Source organism: Asparagus officinalis, chromosome 9 (assembly GCF_001876935.1).
Source record: "Asparagus officinalis chromosome 9, Aspof.V1, whole genome shotgun sequence".
In the NCBI taxonomy this organism is placed as follows: Eukaryota; Viridiplantae; Streptophyta; class Magnoliopsida; order Asparagales; family Asparagaceae; genus Asparagus; species Asparagus officinalis.
In genome coordinates, this window is record NC_033802.1 from 59,215,702 (window position 1) to 59,243,646 (window position 27,945).

A 27,945-nucleotide genomic window follows, 5' to 3' on the forward strand; every position below is an offset into this window, starting at 1 on the left:
TTTTCTAATAAAAGAGCATAAACAAGCGGTTTAAAGAAAGTTTCGATCCCGTCAAAATGGGAGGGAACCAACGAACCGCCATTCCCTTCTCTCTCCCCACTCCTCTCAACCTCCCGCCATTTTCTGCGTCTCAACGATCGTTCAACCTAGGGTTTTCTCTCCGATCCGATCACCGCCGCCGCCGGTGATCTCACCGACAGATCGGAGATGGACGGCCTAGGCTCCTCCTCATCCTCCTCCCCCCACCGGAGGAGCTCGTCGGTGTGCAGCTCCTCCAGCAAGAAGATGTCCTCCGACGCCACCGCCTCCGCCGCCGGAGGAGGAGGATTCCAGGTCGTCACGCCTCGAAAGCCTCCGCTCTCTCGATCGACGTAAGATGCTCTCCCCTTTCTGTGGCAATCCTTTAGTCTGTCGCATTTTTCGCATAATTTTCTAATTTAGTCGCCAAGGTTTTGATTCGGACTTGGGGGTAGCTCTAGTCACTAAAATATTGAAGGATCGCTTGAATTTTGATGAATTTGATTTGAACTTTTTTCTAGCTTTTGATGATAATGGACTCATAGAAATATCTTGTTTGGTTAAATATAGTTGTTACATTTGATGATTGATGAATATAATTTGCTTTGAAGGAACTGACTTACTCATATTATTCATGAGTATCATGAACTATCAGTGATATCGCAAAAGTTACTGTAAGTTATTTTTATTCATGAGGTAAATAAATACTGCAAACTTCCAAATCGGTAAATTATGCCACATGCTATTACAAAAACTATATGACAATTTTATGATAATACGTTAATTCTATGATAGATATCTGATAATATACAAAGTTTACTATAAATTACGGACTTTATTTGAAAATTCATGGTGCTTTTGTAAATCATAAAAGTTCAAGGTATTTAATTAGTTCATAGGTTGTTTGCTGAAAATTTGCAGTATTTATTGTGTTTATTGTTGTGACCGACGGCGGCGCCGAGGAACCAAAACAAACGCCGATCCAAGAAGGCCAAAAACAACCAAATATCAATGCACAAACCAAACACCAATTTTAACGTGGTTCGGCAATTGCCTACGTCTACGGGGCAAGAAGGGGGAGGGTTTCCACTAATAAAGAAGGAGAGTACAAATTAAGATTACAAATCGCTCAAACGAACCAACTAATCTCACCAACAAATCTCTCAACCTCTCAACCAATAACCCTAACAAATAGCTCAGAAAGATCTCTCTTTTTGTACTCAAAATCCCCCAAAACGCACCTACAAAACCCTCAAATCGTATTGGTATTTATACCAAAACAGAAACCCAAACAGACTACAAATAGGAACCTGAACTTTCCAAAAAACCCGTCATAAGTCGACTTATCAGTCTGCATAAGTCGACTTGGCAGAGCAAAAAACAACTGGAGAAGAGATCATAAGTCGACTTATCAGACCTGATAAGTCAACTTGCCAGAGCCCAAAATCAACAATCCAGAGCAGATCGTAAGTCGACTTACGACACAAACATAAGTCGACTTACCATAAGTCGACTTATGCCTGTGCATGAGTCGACTTATGACCAAAAATCTGTTTTTTCCAAGTTCTTCTCCACAATTCTCTACCTCGGCGAAGTTTTCCCAAAACTGAGCCGACACCAACCAAACAAATGCCTCACATAATAAGACCCAAATGAGAGTGTGAACACTCACGGATCTGCAACTGATAGCGGCCCCAAACTGATACAAATCAAACACCTCCATCTGAGGTAAACCAATGGCCGTATCCAAATTATGTCCACCAGCTATAACCGAGTCGAAAACCAATCCATCATCTGCATCCGAAATCAAATGATCCCCAACCTGTGTCACCTCAGCTGGAATCCCAAATGACGTAATATGATCTGGAGTGCGTGGAGTAATCTTCACCCAACGTGGAGTAGCATCACTCTCCACCTGCTGTGATATCCAAACGACCTGATCAACACTCTCCACCTGGCGAGAGTCAAAAGTGACATACCTGCTCAGAACAAAATCAGAAGCTCCCAAACGATAATCAACTGAGCCTCCGAACCCCAAACACGCAATCGGATCAAATCTCACATCCTCGATGTGACCAAATGCTGGGTATCCAAATATCCGACGCAACCCAAAATCTGAAGCAGCTCCACCAGATCCAATAACTCCTAATGCAGCAGGCGGCGACCTGTGACTAAGATGACCCAAATATGTCGAAGCTCCAGAACCAATGCTCGACAACCAACGTCGATTCTCCTCTAGAAATGAACGACCCATCGAAACTGTCATCTCATCTCGTCGCCCCAAAGTCTCCACACCAATGAAGTGTCTCCTACTGCCGTGAGCTCGGCACAAACGTAAGAAAGGACCCCTACCAAAGCTGAAACAACGAGTTACCTTTCTGCCAATACACTTCTTCCAACTGTTGTTGACTTCTAGAACTTTACACCAATGGGAACTGGTCGCGATCCAATAATGCCTAGAACAATCAACTGCGAAAACCAAGATACGATTACCTCCCAATGATGCCTCCTTGGAAGGCCCCCAAATGCCTGACTGAACACCTCCTAAAAGACCCCTCGCTCGATGGATAGGAGTGTCAAACTCCACCACGGTCTTACTCATCCCAATGTGCTCACAGGACTTCAATCTGCAGGTCATAGCACTCCTCAACAACCAATGCACGGCATTATCAATCATATACCCCAGCACCAAACAATGTCACAGTCTAGCCGAATCTGATGAAGTCGTCATCTCCTTATCAATCATCGTGCTTCCGTGCAAATAATATAAATTTCTCCTTCTGACGCCCTTCATCACAATCGTGGACCCAAATATAACCTTCAAGCGTGCATCCGCCAATGTCACCCTATAGCCTGCTACCTCTAAAGCTCCAAGTGAAATGATGTTCTTCTTCAACTGAGGAACGAACCTCACTCCAACCAACTCCCGAATCACCCCGTCACTCATCCTGATCCGAACGGTACCGATACCACCAATAGAGCATTTGTGATCATTCCCCATGAGCACGAAATCCCCTCTTTCCAACTCCTGAAAGCTGGAGAACCAATCCCTCCTAGGGCAAATATGGTATGTAGCCCCCGAATCCAACATCCACTCTGTAGAGTAGGTAACACAAACTGACGACAGTGCAGATAACGAGTAGCCCGAAGAATCCGAATCTGAATCGTTGCCATTTGTCTTGACAACATTCGCCTCTGAAGCTTGAATAGCTTTTCCCTTATTCTTCCCGGCTCGATCAACTAACTTTGGGCATTCGGCTTTCCAATGTCCATCCTCTTTGCAAAAGGCACACTGATTCTTACAAACTCCAAGATGTGCCCCTCTAGACTGCGACCTCCCACTACGGTTTGGACCCTTTGCTCTTGCGACCAACGCCCCCGCTACCGGCTCAAACGAAGTCTCCTTATCCTTCTTTCGAAGCTGATAATTCACAAGTGCAGCGGTGACCTCACTATACGAAAGAGATGCCTTCCCATTAATAAGAGTAAGAACGAAGGTCTCATATTCCTCGTCAGGCAAGGAACTCAATAGCAACAACGCCTTGTCCTCATCTTCAATCACCACATCTACATTCGCCAAATCCGCAAGAAGCTTCGTGTAGTGGTTCATGTGATCACCAATGGAGGTTCCTTTCTTCAACTGGAAGCGGTAAAGCCTCCTCTTCAAATGCAAGCGATTCTCCACACTCTTGGTCAAATACTTACTCTCAAGGATCTCCCAAATCTTCTTAGCAGAAGTCTCATTGATCACATCATACTTTAGATCTTGAGAGAGACAAGACCTAATCACACCACACGCCGTTCGATTCATCTTTTTCCAAACCTTCTCATCAATGTTGTCCGATTTCCCGACCAACTCCAACGTATCTTCCAAATTTTGCGTGTTGAGCGCATCCATGACTTCGCATCGCCAAAGTCCAAAATTGTTTATGCCATTGAACTTTTCCACGTCAATCTTCATCGAGTGGATATTCAAGCTTTGGACGGTCTTCACGTCGGGCGGAATTACCAAAAGGTGGGTTGAGAAGAGGATGACCAAACACAAGAACAATTCAGTATAAGGCGAAGGAAAATACCTTCTCTAGATTATGAAGAACAAAAGATTACAATCTCTCCCTCACAATCTCACTAGAATCGAGAACAACATCTCAATCCTCTCTAAACCCTAATACAATTATTAGAATTTCTCTTCCCTTAGGTCTGATTGTTTAGAACCCTAAAACAATCCTATTTATAGATGTGCAAACGTGGATGGCAAACTTGTAAATAAACAAGCCCAAAAGAATCAGGAATCCCTGTCAAAACAGAATCCAAAACGAAACAGGAAACCCAGAAATCGCGATCCGGTCGACCGCCAGGCTTAGTCCGGTCGACCGACCAGAGAGTTTTCTCAAACCCTGCACCGTGCAGGTTTTCCGGTCGACCGGCATGTGTGCTGTGGTCGACCGGCCAGAGATCTGCCAGTTTACCCTGTTCTTTTGCGTTTCGCTCCTGTTGACTTCTTTCACCGTCTTCTTTGGCTCCATCCATGCTCCTATTCCCAAGATATGAGAATCTTCTATCCTCAAGCTCCCATGAGGATCGCTAAGCTCCTGAAGAGAAGATACACCCGTATTAATAGGCCAATGCACAACTACCCACCTCTAGTGTTCCGCTCAAAAACTAAACTAACATTAAGAGTACCTCGAATGTACCTCAAAATCTATCTCACGGCATCCCAATGACCCGAATGTATACTTCTGAGCCCGCCTCTCGTAGATCGCATATCTATCCCATAAGTACGGATTGCCCAGTATAATCTGACAAACATCCAATGGAACTACGTCGCATGTGACCTCGTCAATATACGACTCATGGAGCGCAAATCTTACAGTGCATTGATCAACTACACATAGCTTCTTCTCCTTCCGAATCCACCCCAATGGATAGGGCTTCGGATGCTTGACCGTCTTCAGACCCAGCTTCTGAACCAAGGCTTCGGATATCAAATTCTTCTCGCTGCCCGGATCAACTATGGCATCAACTAAACTGGTCTTCACTTGCAACTTAAGAACAAAGAGCTGCTCTTTCGGGTCGTCGTCCTCTTTCGTGGCCTGTTTCCCTGTCATAAGATTGAGACTGCTATTAGGCTCTGTCATCCCCGGGACTTCTTTCGGACCTTGAGCTATCATGTATGCTTTTTTTTCCTCCTTCTTCTTCAACCCTCTTGGCTTGAGATGAGGATACTTCTCCCAGCACCAATCAGCTTCGTGCCCTGTCTTCTCGCAGTGACTACAAATCAGCCATGTTTTCCCTGGATCACCCTTCTTCTTCTCCTCCTTAAACTGAGAACCACTAGACTCGCCTCCAACTTGCTTTGCATCCCTCTTTGCTTCGTTGCTCTTCTTTTGCTTGCCCTCAATGGCAATGGCCTTCACGCTCGCATCTGCAATAGTCTCGACCGTGAATAACCTCATCTCCTTTCGGATGTAATCGCTCAATCCCGCCATATACTTCATAAACACGGAATATTCCTCTGTCGCAATGTTAAGAACCATTGCCTGCTGTTGGAACTCCGTAGTGTATTCTTGAACGGTTTGATTGACCCTTTGGCACAAACTATACCACTTGTACCAACGCTCCTCAAGGAATCCCACCGGATAGAACTGTTTCCTAAGTAGCTCCTTGAACTTGTTCCACGACACCGCCTTCTTCTCCTGCTTGCAGTAGGATTTCCACCATGAAAGCTTCAAAGTCGCGAACACAATCTTCTCTTTTGACGAATAGCCATAAAGAGTAAAATACGTCTCCATCCGCTCGATCCAGTCATCAAGCCTCTCGACGTCAACACTCCCATCATAAATAAGAATCTCCACTCTAAAATCAATCTTCAGATTCTGGTAAGAATTCTTACCCCATTGATGCGGTGCAGCCTTGACGGTCTCGTCTTCCTCGTCGGAGCCTGAAAGCTCGCTCTCTCCACCGGACTCTATAGGTTTCTTCTTAGACCTAGAAGAAGATTCCCCCTTTTCGTTCCCTCCTTGGATGAGACCGACGAGTTTTGTGAGCGTCGACCCTATCGTCTCGATCTGCTTCTCTAATGCATCAATCCTCGCTGAATTATCTCCTTCCAACGCTTTCGTGAGGTCTGTGTTTTGATTGAACAGTGTGCCACTGAGGGCTGCGTTCAACTTGGCTTTCATGGAGCTCATGCTTGGGCTCGTGCATGTGAGGCACGCGTTTTGAAGAAATACTGATACAAGTCGTCGTGCGAGCACTCTTTGGTCGCGGAATTACCAAAAGGTGGGTTGAGAAGAGGATGACCAAACACAAGAACAATTCAGTATAAGACGAAGGAAAATACTTTCTCTAGATTATGAAAAACAAAAGATTACAATCTCTCCCTCACAATCTCACTAGAATCGAGAACAACCTCTCAACTCTCTTTCTAAACCCTAATACAATTATTAGAATTTCTCTTGATCACTTCTCTCTGAGATCTGATTGTTTAGAACCCTAAAACAATCCTATTTATAGATGTGCAAACGTGGATGGCAAACTTGTAAATAAACAAGCCCAAAAGAATCAGGAATCCCTGTCAAAACAGAATCCAAAACGAAACAGGAAACCCAGAAATCGCGATCCAGTCGACCGCCAGGCTTAGTCCGGTCGACCGACCAGAGAGTTTTCTCAAACCCTGCACCGTGCAGGTTTTCCGATCGACCGGCATGTGTGCTGCGGTCGACCGGCCAGAGATCTGCCAGTTTACCCTGTTCTTTTGCGTTTCGCTCCTGTTGACTTCTTTCACCGTCTTCTTTGGCTCCATCCATGCTCCTATTCCCAAGATATGAGAATCTTCTATCCTCAAGCTCTAATGAGGATCGCTAAGCTCCTGAAGAGAAGATACACCCGTATCATCCTCAAAGCACCACCAAACCAATGCGAAAACAAACGAGAAATAGATCCAAACTGAAAAAGACGAGATTTTTACCAAAAAGATCCCATCTTTATCACCAAACGAAGCCCTAGATGAACTTCCAAAGCGATCTACTCCTCCAAATAGCCCAAGCGTAGCCCGAGCTCTGATACCACTTGTTGTAACCGACGGCGGCACCGAGGAACCAAAACAAACGTCGATCCAAGAAGGCCAAAAATAACCAAATATCAATGCACAAACCAAACACCAATTTTAACGTGGCTCGGCAATTGCCTACGTCCACGGGACAAGAAGGGGGAGGGTTTCCACTAATAGAGAAGGAGAATACAAATTGAGATTACAAATCGCTCAAACGAACCAACTAATCTCACCAACAAATCTCTCAACCTCTCAACCAATAACCCTAATAAATAACTTAGAAAGATCTCTCTTTTTGTGCTCAAAATCCCCCAAAACGCACCTACAAAACCCTCAAATCGTATTGGTATTTATACCAAAACAGAAACCCAAACAGACTGCAAATAGGAACCTGAACTTTCCAAAAAACCCGTCGTAAGTCGACTTATCAGTCTGCATAAGTCGACTTGGCAGAGCGAAAAACGACAACTGGAGAAGAGATCATAAGTCGACTTATCAGACCTGATAAGTCGACTTGCCAGAGCACAAAATCAACAATCCAGAGCAGATCGTAAGTCGACTTACGACACAAACATAAGTCGACTTACCATAAGTCGACTTATACCTGTGCATGAGTCGACTTATGACCAAAAATCTGCTTTTTCGAAGTTCTTCTCCACATTTATTGCAAAAGTTTCTAATTTAGTAACAAAGTTTAGGACTTGAAGTTATTGAAGGATCTATTAAATTTGATAAATTTGATGTTGAGATGCATCAACTTTTGATGATAATGGATTGTAGATTCTTGTTGGATTGAATTTGAATGTGAAATTTAATGATTAATTCATATAATTCTTCTAAAAGAATTGATGAGCTTATATCATGTACTATCCAGTGATTTTGCCCAAATTACTGTAAGTTATTTTTATTGGAGAAGAATACTACGAACTTTCAATCGGTAAAACATAACACATACAGCAAAACCATATGATTGGTAATTCAGTGACAATACTTTATGATAGGTGACAATAGCGTAAAGTTCATTTAGTAACATTACCTGAAAATTCCTAGTAATCTTGTAAAACGTAGATTAAAGTAGAAGGTATTTAGTTCATGGGTTGAAGTTTGTGGTACTGACAGCTGATATAAAACTTTGTCGTATGTTTTTAGGGTAAATTACACTTGAATACCTAAAGTTTACCAGATATTGCCTCAGAATACCCAAAGTCTTAGAACCTACACTTATGTACCCAAATTTTCTAAAAGTTTAACTTTACTTAATACCCGTTGCAACGCAAACGTGAGAATTTCGCCCCGAAAATTTACGTGTGACACTCAGTTACTATTTTTAGAACATTTTAACCCTTGCTTTTTGTTAATTTGTCAAACTGCTCAGAATCCACTTTAAACCTAAAATATGACTTTTTTACAGATTTAACAAAAGGCAAGGGTTAAATTGTTCTAAAAATAGCATGTGAGTGTCGCATGAGAATTTTCAGGTTGAAATTCTCACATTTGCATTGCATTGGTTAATTAAGTGCAACTTTTAGAAACTGTGGGTATTTAAGTGTAGGGTTTTAAACTATGAGTATTTTGGTGCAATATCAGACAAATGTTGGGTATTTAAGCGTAATTTACCCATTTTTCCATGACTAAACTAGTTCAGGTGCTTTTATGCAAAATCCCAAATAGTTCATTGGTAGGTTTGTGAAAACTACTATTTATTTTATGAGGATTGATAGGGAATTTCTTTAAATTAAATTATTCTGCAGTTAAAATTCTTTCTGATGAGCATGAGCCCCAAACATATAGTGGAATCATGAGCGCTTGGGAAATATTGATTTTGGCTTCCGTTACTAAGATGTTCGGGGCATCAGTAAATGCAGAAGGCAACTGCTTGAATCTTATTTTTCTATATCTGTTTCCCCTTTTTAATGCAATTATTGTGTTAAAGAAGCCATTTAATTATGACAGATTGGTAAGTGGTTATTATAATTTTTGAATTTAGTGGAGAACAGAATGGAGAAATTGTAATTTATTTATGAAAATGAGGGCTTGGAGATTGTTGTTGCTTGTTACATTCATTTTGTTTTCTTCTATTACTCTACATTTTCCAACACTAACAGGAGGAGAGGGGGGGGGATGAGAATTTAACTGGTCCAACACTCCTGCATTGAAACTCAGAGATGTTGACACTCTGTTGTTTGATTGTACAATCATCTTTCTTTGTGGTATGATGACATTGCCTTACATGAAATATACGGTCTACTTGAAGCATCGTAACCCGTTGCTTCAAATAGCTATATCAATCTTTTTATTCTCTAATTTTCCCTCCTATCTCCTATTATCCTTCTCCTTCTCCCTCTTCAACTTCATGTACACCTAGCAGGACATGAATCTGGGGAGTTCTGTACGATTATAAAATTCCTGTCACTGTGGTGAAAACTTTGAAGCTGTGTAGAGGATTGATATACATTATACATTACACACACACATTAGATACATACATACATGTGCATGCAAATTCATATACATATACACATACACATGCACATATATATACACATATACATATGTACACACATATATGTATATACACGCACGTACATGTGTGTGTTCCGGCAAACACACATACATAGAAACATGCGCGTGCGCATGCACACAGCTAACATGTATCTTGTTTAGAATGAAACTGTTTCCATGGGATCTCCATGGCAAGACCAACGTTGTTCATTTTGTAAGCACATTCAAAATGTTCTGACTGTTCTAGTGAGTTGGTGCGAATGACACAAGTCACACAATATTTTAAACATGAAAAAGATATAGGATACATAACCTGTTGACTGTTTTATCGAGTCTAGGCTGTATATTTTCCTATGACATTCTTCCATTTATACAGGACTCTTAATGGTGAGAGAACTGTAAAGCGGTTGCGGTTGACTAAAGCCTTAACAATGCCTGAGAATTCAACAGTGTATGAGACTTGCCGACGAATGGCTGCTCGTGGGGTTGATGCTGCATTGCTAACTGATTCAAATGCTTTGCTATGTGGAATCTTAACAGCTAAGGTTAATATCTTTAAGTTTGTAAATTCTCCTTTGCAGAAGATCAGTCATTTTATTGCAACTCATGATCTTGTTTAAATGTTCTGCTGGACAAAGGATATAACAACAAGAGTTATTGCCCGTGAATTAAAGCTTGAAGAGATTCCTGTTTCCAAAGTCATGACAAGGAATCCTGTATTTGTTCTTTCAGACACTCTAGCTGTGGAAGCATTGCAAAAGATGGTATTAGGTCTGTAGCCATCTTCAATATATGGGCATATGTATATTTTTGTACAGTATGTAGTTTTTCTTGCATGGAAAATCGCAATATATATCCTTATATTTCAGGTAAGTTCAGACATTTGCCTGTTGTGGAGAATGGTGAGGTAATTGCTTTACTTGACATAGCAAAGTGTCTATATGATGCCATTGCACGGATGGAAAGGGCAGCTGAGAAGGGAAAAGCTGTTGCAGCTGCTGTTGAAGGAGTTGAGAAGCATTGGGGAACATCTGTTTCTGGTATCTTGATGCAGAAATTTTCTTAAATTAGTCTTTCATTTCGGAAAATTCATAATAATGAGATCATTCTCTTATCTTCCTTCATAACTGTGTATTTTTAATCCTAGCTCTTTCTTCCATGTACATGCAAAAACGATGATTTACACATTTTAAAATATATATTCTTGAGAAAGATTTATGTTTTCATTTTGTCCTTTCAGGTCCTAATACATTTATAGAAACGCTTCAAGAACGCTTGTTCCGGCCTTCATTATCAACCATCATATCAGGAAGTTCAAAGTAGGTAATATTATCACTTAGAGTTGTGTGTATCTATTTATTTATAATTGTGTACTTGCACCTGAACACCTAGACAAATATCTGATTGTTGGAATCATTTATTAGGGTTCTCACAGTCTTGCCAACTGACACAGTATTAGCTGCAACACAAAAGATGCTTGAATTTCAAATAAGTTCCGCTGTTGTGACCATTGGAAATAAGCTGCAGGGAATACTAACGTAATTTCCTCCTCTTTTCACATCTGCCTTTGATGGCTGTAAACTTAAAGCTGAGTTTTCTTTTCTTTCACTATAATTCTGATTCAGTTCAAGTGACATTTTGTTGCGCGTAATTGCCAAAAATCTTTCTCCAGAATCAACCTCTGTGGAGAAGGTATGTGTAAACTACATTGAGTTTATTATTATGATTTTCTTTTTATGAGTAGCAGTACGATTTTCTATCAAAATGCTTGATTCCATGATATTGTTCTTCCATCGTGTGAGTGTCTGCGCATGTGAATTTGTATATATTTGTGGATATGGATAAATGATAGATTTAACTATTTCTACTGGCAGAACAAAGTGGAAAGAAGTCTGAGCATTATAGTTCTTATTTGTATTCTTCTGATCTTTCCTTCTACATGTCAGCCATTTTGCCTTGCTTCTTATCTTATTGTTTCATTCAACTAAATATGGTTGGTAAGTTAGATAATTTAAAGAATGTGACTAGGGATATAGGTCAGTCTCTAATTTACTCAATACTGCATCACACCCTGGTTAATTCCCAAGTATTAACACAGTGTATAATTTGAGTCCATATACGAGCTTTACTAGTTCTATCGTTCTTCTCAGAAGAATGTCCTTCCTAATCTATTCCATCAAACCTTAGATGTTGGTTTTTAGGATTAGTTAGCATAAAACTAAGAGGCACCTTCATTATCACGTGCAGTGGTAATGTAGCTAGCTTCAAGGATGTTAAAGTAAGAGAGAGAATCTTAGGTAAATTTCCCTTGAATTGAATATTGAGTATGCACATATATTTATACAAGTAGAGGAGTGTGAGGTTTGTTCTCCCAAGCAATGTGGGACTAAAACCCACTACAATACACTATTATCAACAGCCCCTTCAAACTCATGTTGGATCAAACAAAGTGAGTTTGCGTACAAGAAACTGGAACCGATGAACAGGTAAGGCCTTTGTAAAGAAATCTGCAAGCTCGTCAGCGGATGAAACATGAGGAAGTAGAATTGTTTTGTCCTTGATAACTTGGTGACGGACAAAATGAGCATCGATCTCAATATGTTTGGTCCTTTCATAAAATACTGGATTATTAGCAATCTGGATGGCACTCTTATTATCACAGTAGAGAGGAGTAGGAGTCGTAACAGAAATGCCGAAATCGATGAATAATCTCTTTAGCTGTTGTGGACATTGCACGATACTCTGTCTCAGTACTGGAAAGAGCAATAACATCTTTTTTCTTACTTCACCAGGAAATAAGGGAATCACCAAGAAATATACAATAACCTGTGGTAGACTTTCTGGTAGTTGGATCACCAGCCCAATCAGCATCAGAATATGCACAAAGCTCTAACTTAGATGTAGCAGGAAACAAAAGTGAGCGAGTGCTAGTACCCCGGAGGTACCGAAGAATCCGTAATAAGACAGCATAGTGTACAGAACGTGGAGCACTAACAAATTGACTGACAATACCAACAACATGAGAGATATCTGGTCGAGAGATGCACAAATAGACCAATTGGCCAACAAGATGTCGATATCGGGTAGGATCAGATAGAGGCTCACCGTCAGTAGAGCAAAGTTTAATATTTTGCTAGAGTGAAGTATCGACAGTTGCATTATCAGTTAGCTCAGCTTGATTTAGAATATCTGAGAGATACTTTTGTTGAGACAGTAATACACCCCGCGGGCCTTGAGAAATTTCTAGACCAAAAAAATACCGAAGAGATCCAAGATCCTTCATGTGGAACTGTTGTTGCAACTGAGATTTTGCGTATTGTATACCTGTCATATCATCACCTGTAATGATCATATCATCTACATAGATGAGTAATAAAACCCTGCCACGCGATGTAGTGCGAACAAACAGAGAAGCATCTTGATGACTTTCTATAAAGCCCGCTTTGAGCACAACATCGCGAAAACACTCAAACCAAGCGCGGGGTGCCTGTTTGAGACCATAAACAGCACGACGAAGGAGACATACATGTCCCGGAGGAATATTTGACCCTGGAGGCGGTTGCATATATACGGTCTCTGATAAAGAGCCATGAAGAAAAGCATTTTTGACATCCATCTGGTATAAGGGCCAACGATGAGCAGCAGCGACCGCAAGGAGAGTACGCACAGTGGGCATCTGAGCAACAGGAGCAAATGTCTCCTCATAATCAATACCTTGTTGCTGAGTAAAACCTCGAGCCACTAAACGAGCTTTTCGACGCTCAGTGGTGCCATCAGGACGAAACTTGACCTTATAAACCCATTTACTGCCAACAAGAGAGATCCCAGGAGGACAGGGAACAACATCCCAGGTATGAGTTTGCTGAAAGGCTTGAAATTCCTCAGCCATAGCCTGTCGCCACTCTGAAATTTGAACTGCCTCTTGGAAGGACTTTGGCTCAACAATAGTATGAATGGCAGCAAGAAAGATATGAAAGATAGGTGAATAAGAAGTAACAGAAGCATACCGGACAGGCATGACATGTGGGCGTTTGCCTCGACGAAGAGCAAGAGGAACCTCAGGCGGGGGAGATGCTGGCACAGGTGCGTGGAGATCAACAGTATTTTCTGTAGTGAGAGTTGTGTCCACGGGATATGGATTAGATGGTGTAAGAAAATACTCGGGTGAGGAAGAGTCAACAGAAGGAGAGGGAGAGATGTCAGGGAGATCTCGAAAGGAAAATTAAGGTGAAGAAGTGGGTGATGCAGTTGACGGGGAAGCATGATCAGTAGAGTGGATGAAATTAAAGTCATCAGAAGCAGAATAATATGGAGAATCCTCTTCGAACTGAACATGACGAGATATATGAACTCGACGAGTTGCTGGATCATAACAACGATACCTCGATGTTCTGAACTAATTCCTAAATAAACACAAGAAACAGCTCTGGGAGATAATTTATCACGTTCGTGAGATGGCAGAAGAACAAAACATCGACAACCAAAAACGCGAACTAGATCATAACGGGGAGGGTGAGTATAAACACGACTATAAGGAGTAGCACCGGAAAGAGAGCTAGATGGAGTGATATTAATGGCATGAGTCGCGGTGAGAATAGCCTCAGCCCAAAAACGACGAGAAACAGAGTAAGAAATGAGCATTGATCGAGCAGTATCGAGGATATGACGATGTTTGTGTTCAGCAACACCATTTTGCTCATGAGTGTAGGGACGTGACTGTTGAAAGATAGTCCCATGAGAGGACATGATAGAGCGCATGGTAGAGGATAGGTACTCTTTGGCACAATCAGAACGAAAAACTTTAATACGAGATTGTCATTGAGTGAAAATCATAGCAGTGAAGGCTTGATAAGCAGTAAGTACGTCAGAGCGATTCTTAAGTAGGTAAACCCATGTAAAACGAGAGAAATCGTCGATAAAGCTAACATAATATAAGTAGCCAGATGAAGAAGGCAAAGGAGCTAGCCCCCAAATATCAGAATGTACTAAATCAAATAAGGAAGTGGATACAGATGTACTCATTTTAGATGGTAAAGCAGTGAATTTTGCCAATTTACAACCAGTACATGACTCAATACTAGAACTAGATGATACAGGACCCAGTACTCCAGACTGAATAAGACTCTCCAGTCTTTTATTAGACACATGACCAAGTCGTCTATGCCATAAATTGGCAGGAAGCGAGGTAGAGGGTTTTGACGAACGAAGAGAAGCAACAAGAGAACGTGGACGTATGGACTCTGGAAGGTGAAGATATTTCAGAAAATACAGTTTGTGCCTCCTACGACCCGCCCCAACCGTCTTGCCCGTCTGTGGATCCTGCACAATACAAGTATCAGAAGAAAATGAGACAAACAGGCCCGCCATGCATAAAGAGCTAATAGAAATTAAATTCAAGCACAATTGTGGAGCCACATAGACGGGACCAAGTGTTAGACGACCAGATGGATCATTTTGTGGGGTAATAGAGCCATACTGAGTAATGGACAATGGTTGTCCAGCAGCTGTGTAGATAGGAGGAAGAGAGGATGAAGTAAAGACAGAGGATAAAAGTGAGGCATTACAAGTCATATGAAAGGAACAACCAGAGTCAAAAATCCAGAGATCATTCATACCAGAGACTGAAGGATTAGCTGAAGAACCAGCAAAATGCATACCAGAGAGTTGTGCGGCGGATGTAGAGGTGATATGTTGAAAAGCATCAAGTTGACGGCGAAGACTTTCAATAGCTTGAATAGTAGAGTCTGAAGTAGTAGAAGGTATAGCATTGGCCAACAATCCTGGTGTACGAGAGGGTTGAGACTGAGGGGGTCGCCGACCACGTCCAGTACCTGAGGAACGTAACTCAGGATGAAGCTTGAAGCATGTCTCAATGCGGTGTCCTTCCTTCTTACAATATTTGCAAGAGAGCTTAGATCGAGCCTGTGGAGAGGGAGCCTGTGGAGAAGTATAATTCATAACAGGAGCAGTGACAGGTACAGACAAAACAGTCTCGAGTGAAGAGGTAGGAGTGTCTGTTGACAAATTGAGTCGTGCTGTCTGCTGCCGGGTCTCATAAGCAGTGAGAGCTCCCATAACTGAGGCCAAAGTCGGAAATTGAGGCTGATGAAGTAGTTGATCAGCCATAGTTGAATATTCAGGAAGGGACTGAAGCAGTTGATGCACCTCATGCCGTTCATACCAGGCTAGCCAGTCTTCATATGTGAAATTACGTCCAGGAAGCATGGAGCATAACTCTGTCCAAAAAACTTGTATTTGTCCAAAATGGGACTGCAGAGATGAACTATCTTTGCGTTGTAGAGCAATGCGTTGCAGAAGATATGCCTCCCGTGCACCCGAGCACTCAGTGAAACGCTCAGTGAGACGAGTCCACATGGCCCGAGCAGAGGGAAGCGAGCCAATCTCGACAGTGAGACCAGAGCCAACACAGCGAGTGAGATAATCCATGACACGAAATTCCTGTAATTGCCACTCTGAACTCTCCTTGACATAGAGAGCACGAGCAGTCTGAAGATCGACATTACCACTGTCAGAGGCAATAGTACTGGATGAAGCAACAGTACTGATGGACGGTGGAACTGGTCCCGTACTAGTGAGATGATCAAGCAAACCAGCGTCACGCAAGGCATTAGTGACAATGGTGGACCACCCTGCCCAGTCACTTTGATCATTGAGGGGCAAAGGTGGTTTGGGAATCTTCTCTGAAGGAGTCATAACAGCAATGTTGAGACGTTAAGATGTCGAGATGTCGTTACTGACTGCGAAATGGCAATGCCGTTCGTTTGAGGCCGAGAGACGGCTTGAAACGACGATGCTGTTAATTTGAGACCGAGAGACGGTCTTGAAACGGTAATGCCGTTAAAATAGAACCCGAAGGTTAGAATAAAAACCCGAATGTTTAAACGAGAACGCGAAACGCATTAAGAGGCCGCAAAGCGACAAGGCCAAAATATCTGGCAGAAAAAAAACATTAAACGGCTGCAAAGCAATAAGGCCAAGATTTGGCAAAAGAACGCAGAAGCATTAAAAAAATTTATTAGAAGGGAAATAGGCTTAGCTCTGATACCATGTTAAAGTAAGAGAGAGGGAATCTTGAGTAAATTTTCCTTGAATTGAATATTGAGTATGCACATATATTTATACAAGTAGAGGAGTAAGAGGTTTATTCTCCCAAGCAATGTGGAACTAAAACCCACTACAATACACTATTATCAACAAAGGAAAACAGGGCCAAGGCATTTCGTGGATTAACCAATCATCCCTGATTTATCCAAATCCCTCGAGTCTCAGTTGCTTTCCTTTTAAGGGTCTGTTTGGTTGTTTTCCAGAAAAAAATGGAAATGGAAAACTCAGTTTTCAAATGATTTCAATAGCTTTCATGACATTTCTCACTTTTCTTTTCTTTGTTTTCTTTTTTTTGTTTCGTAAAAAAATCACCACATTTCATTGCCAAGTCACACAAAAAACAAAAAAAGTCGTCATAGTAACAGTGCTTTTAGTTTTCCATTTCTTGTGTTTGTTTGAACAAAAAAAGGAAAAGGGAAATCAGTCGCAATAGTAACGTGTTTTCAGCATTTAAATAATCTGTTTTATTCACATGGACTGTTCCAACAGTGCTTTTAGCAATTAAAAATTCATAGAAGTGACATTTTTAAGTGTTTTCAGAGGTCTTTAGTGTGAAAACACATTTCTTAAAAATCTGACGTGACATCCTACGTGGCACCATCATTTCTTTAAATCACAAAACGAAACAAACATGTGATTTGGAAATCGGTTGAAACCAAAATCCTACGTGGCAAGGGGGATTTCTTGAAATGCGATGTGACGGGGGGTTTTCTCTTTTTTTTGGGCAAACAAACAGCCCCTTAAACTAGATAGACCCTCTTCTGAACTGTAAGATTTAAGAAGCTTAAAAATTATTTTATAAAAAATATTACGTACTACGAAGTCTTGGGAATCTAATAGCATTAGCCACTCCACGAGGATTAGCACTCAATAAAGGAAGCTTTATCGAAGCAAAAGATGTTGGGTTCAATGTTTATGTTCTTGTCATCTACAAACCTTTCATTGTCATGTGTACCCATGACCTAAACAAAACCTTCTAATGAGGTTTTTACAAATTACTGCAATTTCAATGATTGAAGTTGTAATCTTCACAACATATAATTGATCCATCTTGGTCCTTTAGATACACTGCATATTGCGTCTGAATCTCTGATCAACAGAAAACTCATGCTTCTACTTGTTCCAACCAACTTAAGGAAATAAACATATAAGATTTTCAGAATGAACATCATCAAAGATATGGCCATGGGACTTAATGAAGACTTGTAATGATAATTCAATTGCCAAGTTTGGTAATTAGTTCTTTTTGTTTAGTGAATGCTATAGTTGTATTCCTTAACATTTCTTCGTGAGGGAAGGACGCGGTTTTTTTTTTTTTTGTCTTTCTAATATTGCCTCCTTTGAAATATTAATATAATTGATCTGACACAGAGACTAGGCAACATTGCCAAAAATAAGTGTCATGTAGATGAACATTTTTTTGTTGTTCATGATACTAACTATTGAATTGAGCCATAGGAAGGTGCACATTGACTAGAGCATTTATTTTCAATATTACTAGTAACTGAAAATGTGAGTAAATTTTATGATCAATTTTTTCATCTAGATATTTTGCATTGTCATAGATATGAGAAGTATGAATTTCTGGATTTGAATTGTCAATAGTTGTCTACTAGTTTTATTTCTGTAACTAGTTTTTAACAATACTCCATTTTGCATGAACTTAAACATCATTATCAACATTGTTGAAATTATCCTAGAAGGGGGTGAATAGGATATTTGCTAATCTAATCTGATTTCGATGCCAAATTAAAAGCTTATTAACTAATATCCTAGCAATGAGATGTATAATGAGATATATGCAAGGATATAGAATTAAACTAATGGCGATATAAATATGAGACAAAAGGCGATAAGAAAATATACAAGAGAATGAGTGCGCCAAACACAAACACAAGTAAATGATCACGGAGTTCGGTCACCCTCGACCTACGTCTCCGCTCCTCACCCTCGAGGAGAATCTTCACTAATCACCAAAATAACTACACGCTCGGTTTTCCAAGTTCACCGAAAACTTTTATAACTCACACGATGCAATCACACAATACACTCTTCTAAGTATTGACCTAGCCCGTGTCACGTTCCTCAAGTGCTCGGAATACAACATCTCCCTAGGATTTACAACCGACGCCACTCCTCTTGGAATTGATCCCGCCTCTCACCAACAACTTCTCTTAGGGGCTGTTTGGTTGCACACTTTTCGAGAAAACTTCTCTCAAAATATCTGATAATGGTAATTTTTTTGTAATTAAAAGTTTTTTATAGATTTCTGTAAATTGTGTTTGGTTCAACAAAAAATTTATAGAAATATTTTCTATAAAATATCTAGAAATATTTTCTATAAAATATCAAAAACCACCAAATTTTATAAAAAGCAATTTCCTCTCAAAATGAGAGGAAATCAATAGGAAATCTGACACCTTCCTTATTTAATCAACAAAACCCGTCCCATACCCATTTTCTATAAAGTTATGAGCCATTTTTTTTTGTTTTGAATCAACCAAGCAAAGTATAAAAAATAAGAAAATTGTTACTTTTTAACTTCTCAAAAATTTTCCTATAATTTTTTTAAGAAATACAAGGAAATCATATTTTAGATGGAAAACATTTCCTATAATTTTTAGAAATTGAACCAAACACCCCCTTAGTGTCCTTGTATACTACAACGTGTTCTCTCAACAATTAAGTGCAAGTAAATGATTTGTTCTCTAAACAAGGATGAGAAGGAAGTTTAAGCTCATTCAAGGAAAAAACCCCACAACCCATATGTATACAATATGTGAAATACTAAAGCTCAAGCGGTGTGTGTGTAAATAATGAGAATATCAAAAATTAAACTCAACTTAATCTAGAAAATATATATATATGATAATCAAAAGGAGAATAAGCTACATTAAAAAGTTAGAAAAACTTCTATAAAATGGCACTAAGAGATGTAGATAAGAATTGAGGTTGAACTCCTCAAAACCGAAATTGAAAGCTTTTTTTCTTTGTGAAAGCTTCTTCACATAAACAAACTAAACTTTTGATCTTTTAAACTTAAAAATAAACTGCCCAAAACACTTGTAAATACCTTCTAAAAAACCTTAAAAAGAACCAAGGCAAGAGGGGTATATATAGCCCCAAAACCACAGCAGCCAAAAACTAGCCGTTGGCTAGAAAATCCTGATCAATCGACTGATAACGTCATCGGTCGACCGATAAGGTGACCGTTGGGCTGAATTGGCAAATCCTGAAATTTTATGTAGCTGACTTTCTAAAATCAATTAAAAATAACAAATCAGCTCTAAAAATCATACTTTTGAGAAAAGTTTCTACACATGTAGATAAACATGTTAGAGAAAGAATTTCTGAAATATCACTTTTGATTTGTGAGAAATTACTGTTTGAAAACAGATATTCCAGATTCTGAAAACTGCTGAACACTTGATTTTGTAAAATCAATTTAACATAGTAAATCAACTCCAAAAATGATAAAATTTTGGAAAATGTTTATAAACATGTAATAGAACATGTTAGAAAAATAATTTCTCAAATTTCATTTCTCATTTGTGAAAAACTCATTTATTTTGCAAGCTGTTCAAAAATGTTAAAACGTTAAAACTTGATTTTGATGAAATTTCTTCAAACAAGTTTTGAAACACTTTAAAATAAATTAATAGACTTGAGAAAAGATATAAAATAGTGTAATCAAGTCTTTAATCCGTAAATACGTTATTTTCCCAAAAATGTATAATACGATAAAACGAAACGTGTATGTGTGTAGTTTGAGCTTTAAGTATAAACACACAAAGTATAGACATAAAACACTATACCCAAGCAATAGGTCTTCAATGTAGCTCATCTTAGTTGTGGATGAAGCGATAATGACTTTGGATATCATCGTGAACGCGCAAACTAACCAACCTCCAACGGAGGATCTTTGTTTAGAATACCTAACAAGCAAACACAAACACTCGACAAACGATGTCAGGAATTGTTTGTTAATCATCAAAACTAGATTAGATAGTATGCTCATAAACATGAGACCTAACAATTGTAACCCACACTACCATCCAACTGATGTTCTAGGTTTCCCTCGTACTTGCTTTTTCTAGGGATTTGGCCTCATCCACTTGAAATTGTCCAGCTAAAATAACATTTTTATTTCTTCTGTGAGCTTTTCAATTTTGAGTGATAGTTAATGATGAACATAATTTATATGGGAATGATTTGAGTGTTGTATTATGGATGATGAATGATGGGTTAGTTCTTTGATTCTTGGGTCCATGGCCTTTGTGACATTCCACCATGTAGAACTAAATGCAAAACTGGGCATTGCAATATAATATTAACACTTATTTGCTGACTAGTTCTTGGTACTTAATTTTCCAAAATAAAAATTACATGATTCTGTCGTGAAGTCTAAAACTTGTGAATGTTACCCATTACTCACCAATGCTTAAATTAGGCTAAAGAACTTGGTCTTTGGAAATAAACGAAGTAGGGGGATTTTACTATATGCTCTATTAGGTTCCACTGTCATTCCATATAGTTTGCAGAAATAATTTCAGAGCAGTTTTATTCAATTCCCTTTGATGAACTGATACTATACTTGCTGAAATTCCTAGTATGGAAATATCATACCCAGGTCATGACTCAAAACCCTGAATGTGGAACAATTGATACACCAATCCTTGATGCTCTTCACATCATGCATAATGGAAGGTTCTTACATCTTCCTGTTTTGGACAGAGGTAACTCTGAGTGTGACCCAACGCTTAAATTAGTTGTTATTCCTGCTCTTCTGATTACCTCTAAAGAAGTGTTTTTTTTTTTTTTTGGGTGCAACAGATGGGCAAGTTGTCTCAATTATTGATGTAATTCATGTTACTAATGCTGCAGTAGCCACAGTAAGCGACCTTTATCGTTATATTTGGCCGTGTTGCTGGCTTGTTCTACTAATGCTGCAGTAGCCACAGTAAGCGACCTTTATCGTTATATTTGGCCGTGTTGCTGGCTTGTTCTTCTTTCTGCATTCAGTTGCATGTCTGCTTTTCTGTAGTTGCATACTGTATACCACTAAATTGATTTCTTAAATTGGAATTTTCTTCATAGTATGACAAATTATTTGATCATTCTTTGGCATTTCTTAACCGATATTCCTGCTAGTCGCAACTAATGCATGACTCTTTTTCTGGACGCTAAAATAGCATATAGTTAAAATAATGTTATTCAGCATAAAAGCAGGTACGGTCATATTTAAGACAGAACTTTAAATCTACAGAAACTTGGGCAATGTGTCACACGGATGTATCAAGCCAGATTTTCTATACACATTTCCAATTTGGCAATGTGTCACACAGATGTATCAAGCCAGACTTGCTATACTCATTTCCATAGGATGATAAGCACAACATGTAGAACACATATAAAACATGAGGGAGTCTCTTCTACAGAAAGTGAAAAGAAAACTACTGATGAAATTGCAACCTCAGCAGAGCTTTATGGCTCCACAAACAACTTAAAAGAAGGGGTTTAACATTATATTAATGCATGGACTTATTGAAATTGTCAAGTATCGAGAACCTCAGCCTGTGCGTTGGCTCTCTTATGCAATTGAAAGAAAGGTTTGATATTTTTTCCACAAAACCTTTTGATAGTATTGCTGTCAATTTCTCTTGGCAGAGGGACTAATGCTTCCACAAGTGATATGTCACTGTGTGAGACCTACTAGTTGCACTTGTTTTTTCCTTCAAAACCTCATCCTTGATCTTGCATCTTTTTGGCTCGTCAATGAGTTTCTGATATATTTCAAATTTTGTGATTTATGGAGAAAGAAAACTGGATACGTTAGAGAAGCAGGAGATATTCTTATGTGTGAAATTGCCAATTCCTGTAGTCTATTTGACAGACTAGGCAACTAGGAGAGCATGAGATCTACAAGTTAGGTGACATGAGATAAATTAAAGATGTATCAATAAAATGGGAATTATAATGAGTAATGACAAAAGATATGAAGTAAGAGGTAATATTAGATTATCTATAACTTGTAGATGATTACGTTATTGCAAAACTGCACTTAAAAGAACCAGAATTATAGACAACACATAATTACTATCGTTAAAAGATATTAGATCCAAAATATTAGTGGAAAATCTTATAGGCTATTTCAGGAGGTAAGTAGGTTGGACTAGGGATGTGATTTTACCGTCAAATATCTTTTAAGAAAGTTTAATAGGTATGAGAGGGGTGAATGAACGCCATATATCGAGTATCTTGATAAGAAAGTTTAATAGATGTGGTTTCTGTTTAACATTGTGATAATAAGTATTGATGGAATTTCCTTTTTTTTCCCCTGAGTTCTATTAGAATAACAATGCGAAGGGAATGTACCCACTGTTTTAAAAAACCTCCGCCTAGTCCGCTTAGACGTACGCCTAGGTCTAAGCGATACCTAGGCCGCCTAACTAGCGCCTAGGCGGTATTTAAGCTGCCCACCTAGATTTTACGATCGTTTAGGGAAGCATTGTCTACTTACATGGATTGCACCATATAGGCCTTGGTTATGGTTTTATGTGTTGTAGCCTACACGTCCTCCAAACTCCATTAACCTCCAAATATGAATACCACCACTACCTCCTCCGACGTTCAGCAAAACCTCATCGACCGTCACTTAAATGAAGAAAGAAATCCGCCTAGACATCAGCCCGGCATCAAAGCTTTCTATAACATCGACATTCACTATCAATTATTATAATTAAAAATAAAAAAGAAAACATCTTAGGCTCTAGTCTTGTTAATTATTATTTTGGCTATTTAATATCTAAGTATGCATGATTTATTATGGAACTAAGATTGTTATCTTTTTTAAAAAATTTATATGAATTTAATACATATTTTTATTAATTATTATAATTAAATAATTCAAAAATAGTCAAACACCTAGGCGCTGCCTAGGCGTACGTCCAGGGGTCTAGACGCTAGGCGCTCGCTCAAACGACTAGTCTGCCTAGCACCTTCTGTAATTATCAAGCTCCCCCTATCTCTGTAACTACTAACAAGGTAAAGAGTACTTCTTAAATATCTATTTAAGTTAGTTAACAACAGTAACTTAAACTTAAGAAGTGTAAGTTAACAATAAACTTAAGTTTAAGTTTAAGTTTAAGTTAAACTTAAGTTTAAGGTAACAGTAAACTTAAGTTTAAGTTTAAGTTTAAGTTAATATTAAGTTTTTTGTTGATGGTAAACTTAAGTTTAAGTAAATAGTAAACTTAAGTTAACAATATTTTAGTTAACAGTAAACTTAAGTTTAAGTTTATTGTTAATTTAAACTTAACAGTAACGTATAAGTTAACAGTAATTTGAGTTGAGAATGGGTTTTTCACTGTTGAGATGAACTTATAATTTGAGTTGAGAAGTATAAACATACAAAAAGCTATTGTAATTGATAAACCAAACAATTTAGTTAATAGTATTGGTATTTTAGTATTTATGCATCTTTGATTGAGTATATATATTTTTTTTCTTCAAGTATCATAATTAAAAAAAGAAAAAAGAAAAAAACGTCTAGAAACCGCTTAGGCGTCCGCCTAGGCAACTAATTGCCGACTAAGCGTTGGGGGCCAAGTCCGACGCCTAAAAGCATCCAACGTTTAATGTAACATTGAATGTACCAATAATTGATGGGTGCAATGTTTATGAAGGACCACCATAATGGAGAATAAGGTTGAGATTGGATACTCTCCTAGATGTACAGAGTGGGTTTCCACTTTAAATTGCATGATAGATTTCCTCGAATACATCAACCACAAAGTGGAAGAGATATGTTCACTGGGAAACCTGGAAGGAGAATGATAGCAAACAGCGAGACCTCTCTACAACTCTACCATAAACAAAAGAGATCGCAATGCGTGACCGGGGCTAATATCTCGTATACCATCATAACCATTTTCACGATTGACCCAAAAGCTTTTAAGTATTGTCCCAACAATCTAGTCTATCACCTTTTATTTAACTATCGTAGTGGGACTGCGTTCATGCATTGATATCTTCCTTATCATATGTGGGTAATTGGTCCTTGGCACAATGATCATCCTCAACCATTATCCTTATCCCTTTAATTATCCGCTCATCTATGGCTAAGTTTTTTGCATGAGACTTCAATCTTTGAGGACAAATTCCCATCATTTATTGTGGTTTATCAGATGTTTAAATATATTTCCTTGAACATTGGGCCTGATACAATGGTTTTCAGAAAGTTTCCCCTTCGAGAGGAGCAGAATAGAGCGTAATAATGGTCAAAATCATTCTTAGTCAAAAATCTTAAGCTATTAGGTCTTAACCACATTTTTACATTTTAGTTCGTCACTTTAGGTTTACTTCCTGACTCTATCTATAGATGATACTTCAATCATTTAATCTATATTTCCATTGCTCTCTATATTTCTATTGGCTTATCTTTTTCTTCCATATAACCCAAAGAGAATAAAACATGCCAAAGAAACACCTAATGTCCAGTGTTGAATAAGCCATCTTATCTAAATAAGGCCTACACCTCAAAGGTAAGTAAAACAAACATCAGTGTGCTTTGCCCACAAGTAGTAAATTCTCTTCAATCGGGAATCTCCTCGAGCAGCCTCTCTTAGACACCAACTAAGTACTTCTGAATATTGAATCCAAAAGGAGTTTACATGCCCAATTCTGTTTTTTACTGGGAAATGTAATATGATAAAACTGTAGAAGGGTCTGACAGAAAGACACCCTTCTAAAGACCAATTTTCCTTTAAGATTGTCTGTTATCCTGGAATACTGGAATAAGATGCTTGTAAGTAGGATTTTATCACTACTGTAGATGGAAATTGTCATTTTATCTACTTGATGTGGTTCTTTTCTGTTAATTCTAAATTTTTTTTTCTCACCATTCAGCTTATTAGCATTAGTTAAATATTTCAATGGTAGAGGAATCTTGAACTGTAAGTGTTAGGAATACCCTATTGCCTCATGAATTTGATGTAGGTCTTGATTATCAAGTAAGATGGTTCTTATGACATGTATGAATTACTCTAGTGTGTCTTTTGTTGTACTTATCAATTAGAATCTCCTATTAATATCAAGGTAAGTAAGTCATTATATTACTTTCTCTCGGTTAGGTTGAAAACAGTGGAGGACTAGGGAACGAGTCAACAGTGTCCATGATGCAGAAGTTCTGGGATTCTGCAATGGCAATCGGACCTATTGAAGAGGATGAAGAGACAAAGAGGTTCCATCTTTTGAATGCATTATATAGTTTCTGTAAGAATGCAAATATTCTTTATGCTTACCGTTGGAAGTTGTAACCTTTTCAGTGAAGCATCCATGAAACTCGCATCAGATGGAACAGACATATTATGTTCTCCCGCCTATCCCCGATCAGGCTTAGCTCCCACTTTTGCCTTCAAGCTCGAAGACAAAAGGGGTCGGATGCACAGATTTTATTGTGGTAGGTTATCTTTCTGATTTTACCCTTTGTCATATTATGTACACATGCAGTCTCTGTCGGCATCCAAATTATGTTGTCTTTTAGTTATTGATATGCAACATTTTAATACTCATGTAGCACAAAGTAAAGATATTTACAAATAACAAGTTCGTTATATTTAGCTGTTAAAAGTTTTTGCATTTAGATTATTTCAATACTATATGTGCCCAATTTCAGATACACGTACCTTGACAGAGCTCATCACTAGCATTCTTCAAAGGGTGGGTGATGACATCGACAAGAATCATCTACCTCAAATCCTGGTAAACTTCAAATCATAGGATAGAAGATGATCCTTGTCGAATGACTGCTATTTCCTTCTATTACCTGAATGTCTTTCCTCTGGAAAAATTCTTTGCAGTACGAAGACGAGGATCGCGACAAAGTTGTCCTTGCATCGGATAGTGACCTTGCGGCTGCTGTGGAACATGCCAGAGTTGTTGGGTGGACGGTAATACTCCCACTCTTCTTCATCACTATCTCTCATAGAAGTACCAAATTATGTTCAAAATATTAATAAAATGTCATCCAAGGAATATTAAAGCGTGAACATCTTAGCTCTTATTAACTCATTGAATAGGAAAATAAATTGGGCTTAATCAACATTGAAGGATAGATGCTGACTAGAATACAAATGGATTTTTGCGCCCTTATGTGCTCTTCTAAATGGGTTCATAAAGCTCACTCTTTCTCCTTTTAGTTGGTTTCAGAGATAAATTGGCCAGATGTTCTTACTAGACTTTAGCTCAGTTTCACCTTCTTTGAATCAGACTACCTTGACAGTTGCATGTTGGGTAATCTATCGTCCAGCTACTTTTGAGTTGGTTCATGAGATAAACATACCCAATTTCTTCTTTGGACTTGATGGCATTTTCGCTTTCACTTTTTTAGAATCAGGATCGACTTTAGCTGGTATTCTCTTTTCACATCTGTATATTAATCTTGCAAGCATACATTTGCCTCGACAAACTGTTTTCACGAGTACTTCTATATTTAAATTCTTTAACTGTTTTTCAGCCTATAACAGTAATGCAACTTCATAAATGGTAAATGTGCACTGCTGAATCTCTCAAAAAGTGAATAATTTAAGTGTAGCTTTGGGAGAATCTTATCTACATTCTTCACATTTGTACATAATTTTGTTACCTTACCTGAATCTTTAGTTGATTTCTTCAATTTTTTTTCTTTGGCAGGGTTTGAGGCTGTATCTAGATTATTCAGGTACAAGCAGAAAACATAAGAACAGGGGTGGGCCAGGAGCAACAGCGTTTACAAGTAGAGATGCATGGGCATCGGCATATAGCACAATTGCAGCTGGTGCTGCTCTAGTTGCGGGACTCGGCGTGATGGCATACCTGAGGAGGAGCTCATAAGGTTGTGCTTGGTTTCGTATGAAAATAATCAAGAATAGATGGAAATGGAGATATCAAACTTTTTGACCATTAAGTAAAGGAAACCAAAGAGGGGTTCTTCTCAAGATAATTCTCATACACGTATACAAGAGCTATTACTATTATCATCATTATTCATCAACTGATCGCAATCCTTTCTGAAAGGACAAAATATTGTATTATTTTTTTTCAGAGGATAGTGATATATGAATGTTGGTTATACATGTCATAAAAGTTTAAAAGAGGTTTCATCTTATATCTCGAGTAGAACCTCATAATGTTGTTCTTGTTTGTACCTAAAGTTATCGAGAACAAATGAAGAGAGAAGAGAAAGAAATCTGGTTTTCTTATTTGAA

General features: G+C 38.7%; 1 protein-coding gene across 1 annotated transcript; it reads left to right on the top strand.

The window, feature by feature from the left end:
- LOC109824655 (CBS domain-containing protein CBSCBSPB1-like) lies at positions 57-27,945 on the top strand. Its single transcript, XM_020391291.1, has 14 exons — positions 57-371; positions 9,951-10,119; positions 10,213-10,345; positions 10,444-10,614; positions 10,815-10,893; positions 10,999-11,112; positions 11,200-11,266; positions 21,330-21,435; positions 21,533-21,591; positions 25,831-25,940; positions 26,026-26,159; positions 26,376-26,461; positions 26,560-26,649; positions 27,392-27,945. The coding sequence occupies exons 1-14, from the start codon at positions 208-210 to the stop codon at positions 27,569-27,571; spliced, it is 1,662 nt and encodes a 553-aa protein (XP_020246880.1). The 5' UTR covers positions 57-207; the 3' UTR covers positions 27,572-27,945.

Excerpts from the sequence above, each read along its gene's own strand:
- LOC109824655 (XM_020391291.1), top strand. The coding sequence starts at position 208 with ATGGACGGCCTAGGCTCCTCCTCATCCTCCTCCCCCCACCGGAGGAGC. Across the intron at positions 10,615-10,814 it reads TTGGGGAACATCTGTTTCTG|GTCCTAATACATTTATAGAA; the intron begins GTATCTTGATGC and ends TTGTCCTTTCAG. Across the intron at positions 11,113-11,199 it reads AAGCTGCAGGGAATACTAAC|TTCAAGTGACATTTTGTTGC; the intron begins GTAATTTCCTCC and ends ATTCTGATTCAG.